Source organism: Mesoplodon mirus, assembly GCF_964341445.2.
Source record: "Mesoplodon mirus genome assembly, chromosome: 13".
Classification (NCBI taxonomy): domain Eukaryota; kingdom Metazoa; phylum Chordata; class Mammalia; order Artiodactyla; family Ziphiidae; genus Mesoplodon; species Mesoplodon mirus.
In genome coordinates, this window is record NC_138989.1 from 35,554,675 (window position 1) to 35,574,506 (window position 19,832).

The following is a 19,832-nucleotide window of genomic DNA, read 5'->3' on the forward strand; positions in this document are numbered from 1 at the left end:
GGGCGGCAACTCACATCTCTGCCCGCAGAGAGCCGATTCCCTCCCAGGGGCCACGCAGAGCCCCGGCCACAGCGTGCACGCGACACCCCGGTCCGGTGGTGCCCGTGGGTGGGGGGACAGCGGCGGACCAGGGGGTCCTGGCTGTCCTCCCGCAGGCGAGATGCCCGCGGCCCCGAGGACAGCAGCCCAGGCACCGGGGTGGCCTCCCGTCCCCGCTGTTCTTGGGGGCTGGGGACCACATGGACCGAACCCCCGGCAGGGCGAGCGGTTCTGCCCCAGGGCAGGCGCCCCGCGCTGCTGCTGCTGACCCACTTGGGACTCAGAAACCAGGAATCCTGCAGGCGGCGGCGTGGGCGCACTTGTCGTGGCAGCCAGGAGGGACCTTCCTCACAGCCTCCCGGCTAGGAGACTCCTCCCGAGCGGCCGTGTGTGCGGGAAGACTCACCGGTGCTGGGGTCGTACACGTCCCCGTCGTTCACCAGCACTTTGTTAAAGAGGACGACACCCGCATCGCTGGGGAAAGGCTTCCGGGTGAGCCCCGCGGAGAAGGACACCAGAGACGGCGCCGGGACCCCTGGGCAGAGAGAGGATGTGCCTGCAGTCAGGCCCCGAGCCAAGGCCTGCGCGCCGTCCCGAGGGGCAGCCTGGGCCTTGCATTTCGCCTCAAAGTGGGCACACCCCCTCCTCACACCCTGGGCCCGACAGTGCCCTTGTCAGAGGGGCAGGCAGTTGCTGAGAGTGCGCATGCGTGGACTGCGTTGGACGCTGCGTGAGATGGGAGGCTTCGCGCATGTGTGGGCCTTGTGCATGAGGTCTGGGGTGGGGGCACTGAGGCCCCCACAAGGTGCTTCTGTGTTTGTGATGAGAGCTGTGAGGCTGCGCGCGCACACGTGAGGTGGGGGCTTTGCACATGCGTGATGCTATGCGGCGGGGGCGGGGGTAGGGTGGGGGCAGTGCTTGCACACGCGTTTGTGTTCGTGTGCACGCGAGCAAGTGAGCCGGGGAGAGCTGCACCCGTGCTAATGGCCCAGAAGGCGGAGACAGGACCCGCAGTTGTGGGGGGAACGGGGGCTGCCCAGGACCGCCCGCCTCGGCTTCCCGTCCTGGCTAACGTACCTGGGGAGGCTACAGGCGGTGACTTGGGGTACCCTGAAAAATAAAACGCAGATGCAGTGTCAAAGCCCTAACAGCGCACCTCATTTGCCTGAGTCCCTCCTTTTCTGCCTGTTCCTCACACTGTGTAAGTAGACATTAAGAGCACCCACTCCCAGCTGCCTGCACAGAGAAGACAGCCCCGAGGACGAACTGGCTGGGGGAATAGGAAGAAGATGGACTGGAGCCTTGGGGCCCCAGCCAGCGAGCAGGCTACAGACTGACATGTCCACTCCCACGCTTGCCCTCCAGGAGCAGGGACTGTTCACTAGCTGTTCCCCCAGGTAGACTGGATGCAGTGTTTGTCGTATGGATGCGTGGAAGGAAGGACAGACGTACAAATGCACAAATTGCCCAAAAGAATACGTGGAACTAGCAGAAGGAAAACTGTCATCTTAGAAAAGGCACCACACCTGCGTAAGAGAGAGCTGGGATCACTGGAGCTTGGGGTGGCTGAGAAGGAACGGCAGTGACCCCACCTACCCAGCAGCCACGGTGCTTCATTCAGGCAGGCTGTCCTTGCCCGTGGCTGAGTGCCTCCAACTGTCAGCTTGGTTTAACTCTGAGGCGACTGGTTGGTACTATCCTGTGACAGCTGACGTGACCTACCCCAAGCAGCATCACGTGTTTATATGTCATAGCCCAGAGCCTCAGTTTCCTCATCTATCAGTAGAATATCAACTTCACAGTACTGTAGGGAAAGCTATAGATCCAGCACCTAGTTCAGTCCCTGGCATGCAGTGGGACACCCGTCCCATAAATGCTCGCTCCCTTTTCCTTCTCCCTCCTGCCTTTACCTGACTTCACCTCCTCCACCACCACGGTGCTGACCTTCCAACTCACATGAAGCACTTAACTGGCCAAGCACTGACCTAGGCTTTTCTCCATCCTCACAATAACTCTCTGAAGTCCTATTATTATCCTCCCTTTGCCATTGACAGAGCTAAGCCTTGCAGTGACATAGCTAGGGTTGGAGCCAGAACCTTCCAGCCTACCCACTTTGATGTGTGCTCATCTTTGTGGCTACGCAAGCTCCCAGTATCCTCTTGGTTTCCCCAGTACACTTCCTGCTAGGGAGATCAAGGAGCTGCCTGTGTGGTCCAGGTATTACAGCCCATGGCACAAATCTATTTCTAAGTATGATGTACTATCCCCAGGGTGCCACAGAACCTTTGGAGAGCCAAGTTTTGGACCCTGTACCCTAAAGGCTGCACCCATGACCGGCAGAGACCCTGCAGCAGCCCCCTGGGGCTCAGGCTGCCCCCTCTGTGCATCCTCACCTTCTGTAGCTCAGATGGCCCAGCAGCGAGGGACACTTACCTGGTGCTCCCGCGTAGCCTTCGGCCCTGGGGATGGGCCCCTGCCCGGTCTGGCCGTCCACGCCCCGGGGCAGTCCTCGCCCCGACATGCCCATCCTGCCCGGGGGCCCGGCCTCTCCAGTCTCCATGATGACCCCGGTGGAGCCAGGCAAGAAGGGCAGCCCCGTCCAGCCGGGCCGCAGCAGCGGGGGCAGTGGCCGCGGGCGTCTCTTGGGCAGGACAGGCTGCTGTCCAGGGTCCTTGGGCGGCGGGGGAGCACTGGACAGTGGCGGAGGGGTCAGCACTGGAGCAGATGGCTTGGTGGGGGCCTCTGCCGGGTGCGGGGCCTTCCCTTGGGGCAGAGGCTGTGGTGCTGCTGAGGGCTCCTCCGCTGAGCATTTGGAAAGTGGAAAGAAATACACAGGGTTCAAAACCTCAGACTTGACTGCTCGACCACAGGCCCCTCTGTGAGACTCCGTGGGCATGGCTCCCTGGAAGGTGTGTGCTTGCGGGGCTGGCCTGTGGCCTCCGCGGGGTCCCTGGGCTGGGCCCACCAGCAAACACAAGAGCAGCCACCACAGAGTGGGGACAGCCTGCCTGGACCCCCTGCCCAGGGGAGGGGGATCTTCACCCTCTTTCTTCATGATGGTCGCACTCTCCAACACAGCACCCGAAACTCCCTGATTTCACTACATGGTGATACCACAGGGGTGTCTGCCTGCCTGCTGCCACCCACAGCCTTGCGTTCTCTCGAACAAGCTAGTCTCACGGTCACAGTGGACAGCCTCACAAGCCGAGGGCCTGCTGGGTGCAGCCATCACGGGACCCAGGCAGGTGTCAGGGAGCTCGGGCTGCCTCTGCAGCAGGCACAGCTCCCAAAGGAGCGGCAGTGACCCCCACCTCTCACCACAGCCTTAAGATCACCAACTGAGGAAATTTCCACCGCAGAAAAGTCCTGATTCACATTTCCCTGCCCTCTTGGGATGGCGCTATGACACAAGCGGGAAGCTGCCACCCTTTCCTCCAATGAATACATTCCTGGAATTAACCTTCCAGGAAGCCCTTCCTGAAGGCCTGTAAGACATCTAAAAATAACCAAGACTGGTCACAATACCATCCTCAAAAGCCAAACCCCACCTACCTCCTCAATCTGTATTATGTCTGCAATGGCCCAGCTTCCAAGGCTACAAAATTATGACCAAGCAAAATCAGTAACTGCATTGTGTCCCACTGCCTAGTTTTGTTTTAAAACTCACAAAGGTAATGATGGCAGATCGAACCCATGCTCCCCCTCCACTCACAGGTTGCTAGCCCACCTCCAGCCCCAAAGGGAGACTGTTTCTCAAATAGCCTTTCCCACCCAGTACTCCATGAGAGGGTTAAAAGGAAAATGATTTGAATGAAGTGATCACTTTCTAATTTCCCCCATGGGTGGTACAGAACTCATACCATTCTAGATGCACTGAAGATTAGTTAATTCACACCATACAGCGGAAAGGCATCAGGCCTTAACTCTCTTCAGGACTCTGGTGGGGAGAGTTGAGCTGGGCATAGAAACTGGGGCGGGGCAATTCCCGACATGGGGACACCACCAGCCACAGTGAAGGACAAGAGCGAGAGAGGAAACCAACGACCAAAAAGGAACTTGCAAGAGATAATACAAGAAAATAAACACGTAATAAGGCGTGCTCCTCACTAGCGAGGATGCCCACAGGCTTCTCCAAGTGTGTAACTTTAGCTTCTGCCCTAAATAAACTGCTTCATTGCGTGCTCTCCCACACGTACTGTGCTTCTAATGAATGCTGTGCCTGCTTTAAACAAAAACAAACAAAAGTAATAATCTCAGAAACAGAAGACACTGCATCCAACGTATAAGAATAGACTGGTATTAAGAGAGGCCTAACCAGAGAATAAAGATGAGTCTTTGCTGATTAAAAATATACTTGCCGAAATAAGAAAATTCAATGAAACGGTTGGTAGATAAAATAAAGGTGCTCTTTCAGAAGGTAGACCAGGAAGAGAAAATAATGGACAATAGGAGAGAAACCATTGGAAAATTAGACTCTTTCCAACCCAGAAGTCTTTCCCGAAAAGAAAGATCAGAAAAACGGGTGTAGGGATGATGAGGTAGTGAGGAGAAACTCAAATACACAATTTCTCAGAACTAAGAAAGATCCCAGCACAATTATTGAATGAAAGACCCAAACCAAAGCATATTCAGAACACTGAGGATAAAGAGAAGACCACACAAACTGTCAGGGGAAAACTAAAAAGTGACCTCAAATCAGAAGGGGATCATCAGGCTTCTCAACAACAGTACTGGAAACCAGAAGACAAAAGAACACCTTCAAATTTTGAGGGAATATCATTGCTAACCTTGAATTCTATACCCAGCTAAAATATCTGCCAGTTGTGAAACTAGAATAAAGACATTTCCAGGCATGCACTATTTAAAGACAAGCAAACAAGCAAAACTGTCGAGCACCCTTTCTTAGAAAGCTATTGGAAAATGTACTCCACTGAAACAAGGGAGTAAACCATGAAAGAAAGAAATGCAGAGTAAAGCAAAGGGTCTAAGACAGGAGAGAGGTTCAAGAAATTTCTAGGATGGTAGTGAAGAAAGTTTCAGCCTGAAAGCCTTAGAGCAAGTCCAGAGAATAAGCAGTCCAGACTGGGTCAGGAAGAGAGAACTCCCGGAGAGAGGTCACTGATGCAAAAAATGGAACTGACTGATGATCTGATAATTTTTATGGTATTGAGAGGGTATCAGAGAGTGAGAAGAATCCAAAACAGATATGTAAAATCTAGCAAATAATAATGCAGCACTACCACTAATTCAGAGGAAAGCAAAACGAAAAGCAACATGATCACATTTGGCCATTATTGAGCTGTTTAGCTCCTCAAAGCATAAATACCGACTTGATTTTTGTGGCATAACTCCACTGGGAGCTGGGAGGAGGGGAAGCAGGGGGAGACATGAGAGAGCCTAATCCATAGGCTAATGTCTACAGCTGATAAGTAATATATATAATGTCAAATAATACCCATATAGAGAGATCTAAAGCTAATAAATTGATGGCAAACATCAGGGGGAGAAAACAGCTGAAAGAGTGGCACGTGGCCACCTCTGGGGTGAGAAGGGTAACAGGGGAAAGGGGGCAGGAAAGCTGGTTTTCATTATAAACTTCTCAGAACTATTTCATTTTTATAAGGCATAATTATGGAAGACACCCAGGGCCTGTCTCTAAACTCTTTTCCCTCCAGCCCAAGCTCAGGTCCTTCCTCGTCTGTCTCCCCTCCCTCCTCACGCTGTTTCCAGGCTCACAAGCTGGCCTCCCTCCCAGGGGTGCAGGCTCCTGCCCTAGCCCCACCTTCCTTCTCTGCTGGAGATGCTCCTCCAGCATCCCTCCTCTCTCCTCCGTCTCTTTCCTTCCACCCCACCAGCTCCTTCCCTTCAGCCCACGTTTATGTGTCTCCACCCAAAATTTAAAAACAAGTACTTTTCCTCAGTCCTACAACCCTCAATGAATTACAGTTGACAAAGCACCTAAAAATAGCCAAGTAAAGCCCCTCAACCGGGTCCTTATTTTTGTACCTATCCCCCCCAAACCCTTCAAACCAGCCCTCTTTCTCTGAAGCTCCCCCCCCGTCTGTCACTTGCCCCATCACCTAGTCCAGGTGCTCTTGCTTATCACACACACCCCAATCTGGGCTAAGTCCAGCTGATTCTAATTTTGAATCGTCCTTTGGGTCCTTCCTCCACACCTTTCTCAGAATACTCTTAGAACGCATCCTAGTCATCTTCCCTGCTCAGAAATCTCCGGTTGTCCTCCACTGCTCATAAAATCCAACAGAATCTCCTCTGTCATCCGTGTCCCCACCCCCTGTCCCATCGCCTCCTGCCACCTTCAGTACCCCCACTGGGGCCCGGCTCTCATCTGAGCATCCCTGCCTTTGTGCTTTGCTGTTCGCACTCCCTAAAATGCCTCTTCAGGTGCCCTCACTGAAACACACCTCTCCCTGCAGTCCCGGTTCAGATACCCCCTCCTCGTGAAGCCGTCATGAATCTGCCCAGTAGGGCCTGAACATCCTGCCTCCGAACCATGAACCATTTTGGCCTCTCAGGGGTCTTTTCAGTTTTTTACATCTCTCCCTTCTTGCTGGCTGATGAGCACTTGAGGACACATTTTAATGATCTTTTATCCCCAGGGCCTGGCACATGACATTGAGACATCTAAGTATTTGGTGACTGAAGGAAGGCTGGAAGTACAGCAGGTACCATGGGCTGCACCCTCACTCCTGCCAACCATTAAATTAGGTGCCCTAATTTTGCCAACGATAATCATTCTGGGGTCCTATAAGGGCAATGCCAGTACCTAGAGTCAGTGATGGTTCTCTTTTATGTTCATCACTCCCTCAACACCCAGGCTTGTCATAGCAAGTGGAAGGTAGAGGGAAACAAATGAACAACCTGCTTGGGCCAAATATCCTCCACCAATCTCCATGGGGAGTCCATCCAGCACGCTGCTCAGGACAGGCGGCTCCAAAACACCACTTACATCACAGCAAAGACGGTCATGAGAAAGCGGCCCTGGATCCAGACTGCTCCCCAGCCCTGGCCCCCAGCACAGGCTCAGCCCAGTGCATCACGTGGTGTTTCTAATGCACACATTTATTACATGGTTGTAACAAAGACAGGACAAGCATCTTGCTCATTCTGGGAAGATAACTCTGGCAGTCAACGTCTTTCCAAAGCAAACATGTGTTTCTAATCCAGAGAGTGACCATTTGTACTGAGTTCCTCCTAAGAGCCAAGTGTTGCTGCCCATGTTTCACGTGCGAGGAATGATCAGCCATACGTGTGCTTGCTTTTGTTCCAGAACTTGCCCCAAGGCGTTGGTCCTGACGCCACAGTGTGGCCTTGTGCCACTGTGTGCGGGATGGGCAGGGCCACAGCCTTACCAAGGATGGACCTGACACCGTGTAGGAAAGGCCACTCCCTCTCCATTAAAGTTCTTATTAAAAGCCAATTTCAATTTTTATAAGACAAAGACCTGCCTAAGGAAATCCACAAGAATCCACGAGACCGACATGCCTTCCTCCGCTCTCAGGAGCCTGGGTGGTCTGGCTCCTCCTGCAGCCGCCAGAGAACCCTGCAGAGTGGCAGCTAAATCGCCCAAGTTCCGGCCCCGTGGCTGTGCCTGGCAACTTGGTGGTATCTTGTCACAGAGCAGGGATGCGGCGACAGACACGGGCCTTGGACGTCAGAGTCTTGTTGGTGGCGTGGCTGAGGGAAAGCCACAAAAACCTCCCGAGTTATCAGCTCAGCCGTCCTCGGGCTAAACGGGCAAAGCCTCCTGACAAGCAGGCGGAATCGGTGCCAATCAGATGAAGTGATGGGTGCAGGGGCGCGTCCCTGACTGTAAAACACTGTGCAAATGTCAAGGGCAATTCCCAGTTGGGGGGAAGCTAAGCTGCCTGGCATCCCACAAGGGTGTGTCTGCTGACCAAACCCTGCAACTCCAGGGGACTATTTTAAAGATGTCAATCAAGTCTTCTGACTTCATATTTTCATTCATTCATTCATTCATTCATTCATTTATTTGCCACGCCACACAGCTTGCAGGACCTTAGTTCCTCGACCAGGGACTGAACCTGTGCCCTCAGCAGTGACAGCGTGGAGTCCTAACCACTGGACTTCCAGGGAATTCCCAAGACTTCTGACTTAAAAAAAAAACCATCCACATGCTGACATACAGCAGGCTAAGTAGACGGAGGGCCACACTGCCCGGCAAAGCTCAGTTCTTGGGAAGCGCCTGAGAAACGCGAGGCTCAGCAGGAGGTTCTGCGGGACCGGGATGCTCTCACTGACCGGCACAGGGCGGGCACGAGGCAGGGGCTTCCGAGGAGACGCTTGCTGCTCTCCCTGCAGAAAGGCTGAGGGAAGACAGGCCGTGGAGGCATGTGAAGGACTCTCAGGACTGGGGAGACAACCCACAGAAACCCTGCACTGCTCCCCTGACAGCAGAGGAAGGGAAACCACGCGTTCACAGGAACGGTCCTACTCTGAGCAAATGGCAGTCGAAATGCTGCTTTGGGCTTTGGTTGGAACGGAGAGGAAAAGCATTCAAGCTCATCCAAGGGGCGCTGTGGTTCCATCACAGAAGGGCCCGGACTGACTCTTCCTCTAGAGGACAGAGCCCACTGGCCCAGCCGAGAAAGGAGTCCAGACGTGATCACACGGAAGCCCGTGGAATCAGCCTCAACAGGGGAAACAGGTCGACATTTCTGAAAAGTACAACCTAGAGAACACTGACACAGAGACGGCTCCGGCCGCTCCTGTTGACACCGGGGGCAGCTCATTTGGGACGGAGAGTCATTCGATGTCACTGAATCCCAGAGAGGCCGACCCAAGCATCAGCATCACTGGGGGATTTTTTTTTTTGGTAGAAATTCACAAGCTGATTCTAAGTTGTATATGGAAATGCAGAGAGAGGATCTACCTGATTTTCAGACTCACTATAAAGCGGTAGTAGTCAAGGCCTAAGGAGACACATCAACAGCGAAGAGCGGAGTCCCTCAGTGGACGCGCACGTCACGGTGGAGCCTGCGTGGGTGGCGCTCGGTCAAGTCCGGGATTTCATCCTCTCTCCTCACCGCCCTCCCGCCCCCGCTTCTCTTCTTTCTGGGCACAGCAGCCCCGGTGCCGCCTCTGAGGGGGCCTGCCTTCCACTTCTGGGACCAGAGCTAGGGGGTTCTTTGTTTTAATTACAAATTTAATTACAAATTCCTGGATCTGACCTCATCCCTGCTGAGCAGGAATCTCCCGAGTGAGCCCGGAGTCCTTATTTTTGTAAAGCTCGCAGAGGATTCTGCACGCAGCTGTGGGAGAGCCCTCCCGGAGCATGGCAGTTCTAAAGTTAAGATGGAGAAAAGCAGCTGCAATTTTCACCAACTAAAGAGCTTTACAACAACCAGATGCTCACAGGGCAAAAGGGCAGGTATCGTCTGGAGTTGGTGTGGTCTGAGTGTGGGCAGTTTGTTTAGCCTTTATGTATGTATAAAACTCTGACTTACTCCATCATAGTATCTTGGACCTACACTGGCCCTAAACTGGCCCCAAACTCAGCCAATTTCAAGTTGAGGGCCAAAACCGTCATAACACTGGCATCAGGCCACACTTCCCCTGGCCATGCTTTACGGTTAAATGCTTATTTGAAAAATCTGTGTTTTTTCATTCTTACAGTGCAGCTTAGGCTAAGCAAGTGGATAAAGATGGGATTCTTAAATCTGTAATACCCCTGAATGAAACGTTATTAATATAATTCAAAGCTAAAAATAGAACTACCATATGATCCAGCAATCCCACTCCTGGGCATCTATCTGAAGAAAACCATCATCTGAAAGGATACATGCACCCCAATGTTCACTGCAGCACTATTTACAATAGCCAAGACATGGAAGCAACCTAAGTGTTCATCGACAGAGGAATGGATAAAGATGACAATGGAATACTATTCAGCCATAAAAAAGAATGAAATAATGCCATTTGCAATAACATGGATGGACCTAGAGATTATCATACTAAGTGAAGTAAGTCAAAGACAAATATCATATGCTATCACTCATATGTGGAATCAAATTTTGTAAAAATGAAACAAATGAACTTATTTACAAAACAGAATCAGACTTACAGATATCGAAAACAAACTTATGGTTACCAAAGGGGAAATGTCAGGGGGAGAGGGATAAATCAGGAGCTTGGGATGAACACACACACTACTAGATATGACAGATAACCAACAAGGACCTACTGTATAGCACAGGGAACTCTACTCAGTATTCTGGGATCACCTATATGAGAAAAGAATCTAAAAAAAAGAATGAATATATGTATGTGTATAACTGAATCACTTTGCCGTACACCTGAAACTAACACAACATTGTAAATCAACTCCACTCCAACAAAACTAAAATTTAAAAGAAGAGAGAAAAAAAGTATTTATGAGAAATCGCCCTAAGACATTTGCAGAAGAGGTGGCAGATTAGAAAGAGGAAGCAGTGCCGCCGTCACTGGAGTGTGCTGAAACAGTGCCGCGACGGCCGGCAGGCACGGCCCGTCCTGGAGCCGTGGCGCAGGGGAGGAGCGCTTCCCTGACACGCGGACTATCCCTCTGCTCCATCTCGGCTCGGGTGGGAGCCCCAGGTTTCTCAGCAACGGGAACTCCCCTTATGTCCCAACTGGGAGGGGAACAGCAGAAACGTCACAGTCTGGTCCCCCGGGCCCCGGCAGAAAGCAGACTCTGGCTTTCAGCCATGCTGGGAGCAGACCCTGGAGCTGCCAGTGACAGAGCGACCCCTACCTGACAATTTCAGTCAACTTGGGGACAAGTTGCAGCTAAAGGAAAGGGACGGTGCTGGGGAGATGGTGTGAAGAACCAACACTGAAAACAGGAGCCAGTGTGACGGGGCACAGAAGGCCAAAGCCCAGGGCCACATCCACAGAAGAACAAAGGATTTCCCCATCTCCTTGCCCTTCAGAAGCTAATTTATTTGAACATGAATCCTGAATGCTAGGAAGCGGAGATTTCTAGGCTTTTTACACTTTCTACCTGACTCCCAGTTTAGAAAAGAAGAAAAGGAAAGGGAAAGAAGGGAAAAGAACAGAACCCTCTGGCTTTCTAGAAACATTTGACAGAGCAGCCAGGAGCCCCACACCCAGGGCTCTCATCCCACGTCTGCGGTGTGGACAAGCCTGCTCGCACTCCTCTGCAGGCCCGGGGCCTGGTAGGGAGAGGAAGAGAGAAGTTCACCCAGGAGCAGCATGAACACCCACCATAGGGACGGAGGGCCGACATCACAGCTGGTATTTAGTGAGGAATTACCAGGTGCCAGGCACTATTTAATACTCCACTAGTTAGGAATATTAATCCTCACACTAACTTTTTGAAGTATTATTATCATGATTCTCTCCAGTTAACAGGTATAGAAAGTGAGACATCAAGTAGATAAATAACTTGCCCAAAGTCACAGAGAATGTGTAGAGTAGCTGGGATTGCAAACCTGGGAAATAATAATCACTTCCTGGCTCTAAATTCTCCAAGAGTTTCTCATGATACTTAAAATCCAAATCCGTTATCACAGCCTATAAAATCCCACCTCATCTGATTCCTACTCCCTGACCTCACTGCCTATGACTTTCCCCCTTGCTCACAGACCTGATCAAACTGGCATTCTGAGCCCTCAATCAGGACAAACACATTCCTGCCTCAGGGCCTTTGAACATGCTTTTCCCTCTGCCGGGAACACAGATCTCTGCAGGGCTCGCTCCCTCGTCTTATTTATGTCTCTGCTCAAATGTCATCTCCACTGAGCAACCCTCCTCGACCTCTGATCTAAAATACCAACTCCCCCGTCCTCTATCACCTTCTCTGTTGGGTCTTTCCCCACACACTGATCACCAGCTGAAATCAGATCTTCATTTGCTGGGCTGTGCATTACGTGTCTTACGCACTAGAGTGTAAGGTCCTTCAGGGCTGAAACGCCAGCCCTAGGACATGACTCAGTAAGTATCTGTTGAATGAGTGACTATATAAATGAAGGGGTGGGGCATATGGGGCCCAGGAGAGGGGTGTCACACCCACGCCACAGATCGTTAAGGTGAGACAGTCATGAAAATACAGTGGTTCTTCACCTTTTAGAAGTTAGGCAGTGCTGGGCTTCCCTGGTGGTGCAGTGATTAAGAATCTGCCTGCCAGTGCAGGGGACACGAGTTCGAGCCCTGGTGTGGGAAGATCCCACATGCCACAGAGCAACTAAGCCCGTGTGCCACAACTACTGAGCCTGTGCTCTAGATTCCGTGAGCCACAACTACTGAGCCCACATGCTGCAACTACTGGCAACTACTGAAGCCTGCGCGCCTAGAGCCCGTGCTCTGCAAACAAGAGAAGCCACCACAATGAGAAGCCCATGCCCCGCAATGAAGAGTAGCCCCTGCTCGCCGCAACTAGAGAAAGCTGCACACAGCAACGAAGAAACAAAGCAGCCAAAACCAAATTAATTAATTAATTAATTAACCAAAAAAAAGGAAGTTAGGCAGTGCTCTGAGTCCTATATGACAGACACGGACCTTTCGTCCAAAAAAGTAACCCAACATTTTTGTTTGGTATATAATCTCAAGAATCAGAGGGATAAATTGGGAGATTGGGATTGACATAAACACACTACTCTATATAAAATAAAATAGATAAGTAATAAGAACCTACTGTGTAGCACAGGGAATTCTATTCAATTCTCTGTAATGACCTATATGGAAAAGAATCTAAAAAAGAGTGGATATGTGGATATGTATAATGGATTCATTTTGCTGCACAGCAGTAACTAACACAACATTGTAAATCAACTCGACTCCAATAAAAATTAATTTAAAAAAAATCTCAAGAATCTCTTTTAAACCCCAGGGAAGAACATCTGCACCAACGATGCAGGGAGTGGCAGGTAACAAAGAGGCTCAGATCTATCTGAGCTGAAGCCCCTTCTGCTCCCCCGGCTGCCTCGTGGGTAGTTCCGCCCCCTCCGGGTGCTTCTAAAGAAAATAATGGGGTCTGTGAACAGGGCAGTAGACACAGCAGAGTGTGAGTCCCTGGCCCAGCAATGTGGCTTCTGGTGGTTACATCCTGCATTCTCAGCTCTGGACCTTGGCTCGCAGTGGGAGAGATGACGACTATCATTAATATTCCCTCTGTCCCGACGCCCACCAGCCGCATCACCTTGCCTTGACCAATGGAATGTGGCAAAAGGGACACCATGCCAGCTCCGGGCCTCGCCCGGAAGAGGCTTCCGCTTTCACCATGTGATAAGTCTGACTATCCGAGACCACCTGCTGTGAGGAGGCCCAAGTCAGCCACACGAAGAGACAGAGGATGGCCATGTGGAGGGACCCCTGAGGCACCGGACACATGACCCATCTGCCTGGACCTCCCAGCCCAGCCGGGCCCACCAGCCCCCTGACTGCAGCTGAGTGAGTGACTCACGCTGACACCAAATGGAGCAGAACTGCTAAGCCAGTTTCCTGCCCTGCAGAAAAATGGAAAATGATACAGCTTTGTTGCTTTAAGCCACCAAGATTTGGGGTAGACTGTCACACAGCAGTAAATAACGGGCCCATTCACACAACTCCTCAGCAGGTATGTCCTCCCATCCTGCTTTGCTGAACCCTACCCACCCCTCAGTATGAGCTCCAGTAACGCCTGCTTCCAGAAGCTTCTCTCATCACTCCACCTCACCCTTCACCCCACCAGCCTCTGAACTCTCAACCTCCTCATCCTTGGAGGCTCCCTCCTCCGAGAAGCCCTCCCTGACGTCCACAGTGGCCATGTGCCTGTGCCCGTGACCATCTCTGTCTGCCTGTTTCCCCTAAGAATGTCACTGTCACACACACACTGTCACACATCCACATACTCCACAGACATAGCTCATTATTCCCACAAAGTACGGGTTCAGTAAGATCCAATGAACTAAAAGGATAAACCCTGACACCACTCACTGGGCCTTGACACACCACCCCATTCATCCTCTCTGCAGACCGGTGCATGTCGTTACCCCCGTGACTGAAAACGCCTGGAGGGTGAGGGTCGTGCTACTCACCTCTGCACCCCTCACAGAGCCCTGCACATAGTAGGTGCTCAATAAATGTACTGTTGACCCTTTCTTTGTTGCAGTGCACGGGCTTCTCATTGCGGTGGCTTCTCTTGTTGTGGAGCATGGGCTCTAGGTGCACGGGCTTCAGTAGTTGTGGCTCTCAGGCTCTAGAGCACAGGCTCAGTAGTTGTGGCGCAGCATTTGGGATCTTCCCGGACTGGGGCTTGAACCCGTGTCCCCTGCACTGGCAGGTGGATTCTTAACCACTGTGCCACCAGGGAAGCCCCTGTACTGTTGACTCTTAACTGGTCCATGTGACCTGAACTCCAGATTCACCCACAGACCTCTCATGCTCAGGTTCTCCTAGACCTGGATGCACTGCAAGGATGGATAGACTCTGCCTCTTTGTCTCTTTTCAATCAATGAAATTCTCAGAAATCCATGCTTCCTACACTCACAACAATGAGTTCATTCCAAAAGGATCATCTTTTGGAAGCCACATTCTCTTTAAAGGCACTCACCCCCGACCCCTCCTTTCACAGCCAAGCGTGAAGGAGTTAACACAGCTTCCCACGCTGCCTGGGAGCTGCAAATCAACTGGAAATATCTGGTTCAATCTGTTGTTATAAAGCACAGTCCAGACAGAACTGTCACCATGAGGGACAATCATTCTATGAATACACACATAGTCCTGTGTGACCTTTACCCAACATTCCAGAGATAGGGGAGGTGCGTGGGCCTGGGGGGAGGGGAGGGGAGGGGGAGGGTTATAAATATCTGGACTGCCTGGGTACTTCCTTATCTACAAACTCCTTATCTCTGGAAAGGTTCAAAGCACTTCCCACCCACCACCTGGGACCCTCCCGCCTCCTGGGGGCCAGGCCCGGGCTCTCCCCGGCCAGGCCAGGCCTCCTCTTCTTCTCCGGCTCTAGCCTCCCCTTCTCAGGCTGTAAGTCTCAGCTGGGACCTGGTCCTAAAATTCTACAAGCACACACTAGGCCAGGAACTTGCATCAACAGTTAAGGGCCTTCGTCACCTGGAGCTGAGCAAGGTGGAAAGGTGATAAAGGCCAACAAAGAAGACAGCACTGGTCAGGAAGTGGAGTCCTTTCGGGCACATGGCTGGCCCTTCCCAAGTCCTCCTGGACCCAGTAAGTGTGCGTTCATCTCTGGGAGACATAGGGGAGATGTGTGCAGGCCTGGAGGACAGTGCCTGGGGTCCTCACCCCACCTCCACCACTTCCCAGCTGTGCGACCTTGGAACACATCCCTGAGGGGACTAGGCCAGTGCTGATTCAAATGAAAAGCGCTCAATAAATGTGAGCTCCAGGCTCATCCCTCCCGCGTCCATTAGAAAAGGCTGGCTCAGTACTGAGGCTACTGAATCCAGGTACAAGGGATGCTCTATCCTTCAGGGATGATGTGCTGAACCCCCAAATAACAGAAATTAACTTGAATATATCACTCAATACTATTGAGGGACCATTCATTCATTCATTCAACAAACATTTGTCGAGTGTGTCATGTGCAGCCAGCATTGCCCTAAGCGCAACTTATGAGAGTCCTTGTTCTGGACATTATGGGGCTTTAAACAGTTTCTGCCCCTAAAGTGCTTTTGTCCACGGTCCTGTCTCTGTCTTTGGAAAGGAATACAGCGCATTCTACCTGCCATCATGTAGGCCCTAGATTTTAGGGAACAAGAGGATGCTCAAAGAGAAAGCTCTGTCATGATAATGACAGAGATTATAATGACACCAGCAAACAAAAGTGACGCTCACACAGAGGTGAATGGACACACACCCAGGAGACTCCCTGAGTAGAAAACAAGACAACGTATCCACTGCCCCAAGCTGTTATGCCACAATCTGACCCCGACTCTAAGCTCACAGACATGATAGTATAGATCAACCTTCTACCACCTACCTGTGGGGAAGGACCAGTTTTCCTTTTGTGTTTTCAATTTGTTGTCGGCTGATAATTTGCAAAATGCACAGATCATGTGCTTGAATGCTACGGTGATGTCAAATTATGTTAAAAGTTTCTAAATACTTTCTCTCACTGTTGGTATTTGCCTTAATTTTACCCAGCACCAAACGATTCACAAACTGGCCCCCATCTATGAGGCACACTTTGGTTAGCAGTGATGTAGTTAATTCCACAAACCATCCAAAATCTAGCATAATACGTGTTGCAAACAATTATAAGAAATGGAATTGTAAAGGTCCACTTACTTGCCAATGGTTGAAATCTGATCAGATCTTGCAAGTCAGTAGAAATCTGGAAAACATGGCTATAGAACTGTTGGACTGAATTCTTCAGGCCAGAGATGTCTCTGGAATGTGCCTGGAGCGTCCTGTTCATCTGCCTGACACAACTCCAGAGGCTGCTGACATGCTTGTTGAGCCCTTCCTTGATTTTCTGAAGACTTCCTGAGATGGAGTCCAGTTTGCTGCAGGTTTTCTCCATATGAGACACCCTGTCCTCCACCACAGAGACCCCCCTCTGGACCCCGTGTGTCTTCTCCTTGCAAGTGTCCAGCTCGGCGAGGACCTGGCCCTGCAGCCGCTGCCACCTCTCCTCCAGCTGGTTGCAGCAATGCACCGAGGCGGCCGGGGGAGACGGGAGGGGCTCACCCCCCTTAGAAGACCCACGTCCTGCAGCCTTTTTACCTTCTCTACCACTGCTCAGCTCATTATGAAGATGACTCACGTGGTCTTCTGTGTGGTTTAGTTGAGAATAAAGAAAACTAAAATCCTGTTGAAGTCTCTGGATGCTACGCTTGGTTTCTTGAAACCTCCTATGCATTGTGTCATTTAGAGATTTCAAAAGGCTCAAAGTGTCACCTGCTGAAGGGTGGTCTCCATTTCTCAAAGTATCTTCTCTCCCACGAGGCTCTCCCTGGAAGTTCTGTAGGCACATATCCTCCACCACTTGCACTTTGTCCTTCAGGTGGTTTAACTCCACCATGACCTGTCCGTTCCCAGCCCCCGACCCACCAGGCGGGGCTGACGCTGGGGGAGCAAGTTCTGCCTCCGAGCCATTGGCCATTGCCAGGAGAGCGCCCCCCAGCCGCTCCTCCAGAGACTGTATTTTCTGATCAAGAAGCTGCTTCAAGTCATCTACCTCCCCACTGATGGTCCCCCGGAGGGTTTCTTCAATGTAAAAGCAGTGTTCCTCCGCGTTCTTCTCTGTCACGTTGATCCTTGCATCCAGTTCATTCCATCTGGCATCAAAGTCCACATCTGGCTCTGGAACTACGAGGCGGTCAAACTCATTGTCTAGTCGTCCATTCAGCATTCTGGTCGCTTCAGCAACTCTTTCAATTTTCTGGTCTAACACCTTGATCTGTTGCCCAAAGTCACCATTCTCGGCACCGTCACAGCAATTTGCCCTGGTTGGAGGGTCTTGGACCCGGGCTCGAAGGTCACTGATTTCTTTTCTCAGGTTGGCTTCCTTCTCTCCTATGAGCTCCATCACTCCCAGGTAGCTGCTCCCATAGTCATCACAGTGCTGCTGGAGGCCAATGAGCTTATACTCACACGAGTTCTTCAGATCCGCCAGCTTCCTGTCCATTCCCTCCATGAGCTCCTCTCTCAGGGCATCAATCTGACTGTCGACATACGCTTGGTAGAGCTCGTTGGTCGTCATGGTGACCGTAGGGCCCTGGGCCGCCTCCTGGAGCTGTCTGAGCTGCCCTGCGTAGCCCTTCACCTTCCCATCCAGCTCTTCCAGCTTGCTGCTCTTGGTCTTCAGAGCATCCCTGACTTCAGCCAATTCAGACTTGATGTCCTTCATGCCAGATTCCTTATTGTCGAGGACACCAGGAAGCTGGACCGTTCCTGGTTCTCCATCAACAGCACTGTCAGGCGCCGGCTGGGGGTGCAGGTTACTGAGCCACGATGCCAGCATTTTGCTGGCATCATCCTGAATGGAGTGTTTGAGGTTTTCATTCACTCCAGCAATGGAAGACTGGAGATCAAGAACCGTCCTTGTGAGTCGGAGAACCTTCTCCTCAAGCACCTGGATTTTCTTTTCCTGAAGTTCTAGGGGCCCCTGTTTTGGACCTACGGTCTGATTTAGTTCTGCTGCAGGAGTTGGTGACAAAGTCGTCTCAGGCTCTGAGAATCGGCTTGGTTCATTGTCTGTTACAAAGAAAGAGTTGGACGTGACTTAACATTCTCTACCTTTACCCAGTTTCTGCAAAGACAATAAACAGGGTATTCATGGGATTCACTTACAGCTCCCTTCTCACTGCAGGTAATTATTGTGCTAGAGTAGAAAAGACTATGGGCTTTAAGTAAAATAGACCTCCAGGGGCATTCTGGCTCTGCTGTTTACAGTCTGCCCTCGAGCAGGTTAACTCACTTCTGTGAACTATAATCCCCTCATCTATGAAGCAGAGGTACTATCTTCCCTCTTGGGTTGTTAAGAGGATATTTACATGGCACATAATAGATACTCAATGGCCTCTTTCACCCTGAAGGGAAATACTCTTTATTTGCATTATCATATGAACACACATCATTCCCACATTAGTAACTGCACCCACACCCCGGGGGTTGACTGCATTCTGTAAAACCACAAGAACCCACTTGAGATCCACCCATTAGCAGTTGGGTGGTATGATATCACACGAGCAACAAGTTATCCTCCAAGCAACCCCTAAATGTTTACTTACTTTTAATAGCATCCCTGCGCTAAAAGACTCTCACAGACATTGTTCAGTGCTGTCATGCAGCTGGGGAAACTAACAGCAAATGAGAGATAAAGCAACAGAGTCTACTGGCATCTCCCAACAACAGAGCTACATGGCCCTAAGCAGTGAGAGTCACTAAGTCAAAGAATACAAACATTGAATTTTTTTTTGGCCAAGCCCCGCGTGGCTTGCTGGATCCTAGTTCTGGGACCAGAGATCCAACCTGTGCCCCGTGCAGTGGAAGCACAGAGTCCTAACCACTGGACCGCCAAGGAATTCCTCAAACATTCAATTTTTGATAATCCTACTTTAAGAAATGTACCCTGCAAGGAAACAGTCCAAAAGAAAAAAATTATTATAAAATAATTGTGATGAGTCATAAAATGAAAATAAACTAACGTACAGAGAGAGAGATAAATTAAACAAAAAGCAGGTTCAGAATCTGAGGCACTGGACTTCCCTGGTAGTGCAGTGGTTAAGAATCTGTCTGCCAATGCAGGGAACACAGGTTCGAGCCCTGGTCCGGGAAGATCCCACATGCCATGGAGCAACTAAGCCCGTGTACCACAACTACTGAGCCTGTGCTCCAGAGCCTGCGAGCCACAACTGCTGAGCCCGTGTGCCACAACTACTGAATCTCACATGCCTAGAGCCCGTGCTCTGCAACAAGAGAAGCTACCGCAATGAGAAGCCCACACACTGCAACAAAGAGTAGCCCCCGCTCACCACAACTAGAGAAAGCCCGCACGCAGCAACGAAGACCCAACGCAGCCAAAACTAAATAAATAAATTTATATATTTTTAAAATCTGAGGCACTAGGAGAATAAGCAGCAAACCATGCCCTTGAACACAGAATACAAGGAATACTAGAATACCATCGACAAGCCTACAGACGATATCATGTAAAGTGGAAAAAGTCACACACAACATAGATTACAATGAAATAAAATGTATTAATGTAAACTGACAAACACTGGAAGTAAATTTAGAATGTTGTTGATATTTGAGCTTAATGTTCATTGTTTTTTCCTCCTCTAAACTTTTGC

General features: G+C 50.7%; 1 protein-coding gene across 1 annotated transcript in view; it reads right to left on the bottom strand.

The window, feature by feature from the left end:
* The window catches only part of EMILIN2 (elastin microfibril interfacer 2), a gene marked incomplete at its 5' end in the record, with an annotated part of 52,906 nt that overhangs the window by 4,680 nt on the left and 28,394 nt on the right, over positions 1-19,832 (bottom strand). Inside the window, 4 exons of the mRNA XM_082640412.1 lie at positions 446-574; positions 1,117-1,149; positions 2,473-2,841; positions 16,321-18,231. Of these exons, the coding sequence (XP_082496538.1) occupies positions 446-574; positions 1,117-1,149; positions 2,473-2,841; positions 16,321-18,231 (2,442 nt within the window). The remainder of the gene's footprint in view (positions 1-445; positions 575-1,116; positions 1,150-2,472; positions 2,842-16,320; positions 18,232-19,832) is intronic.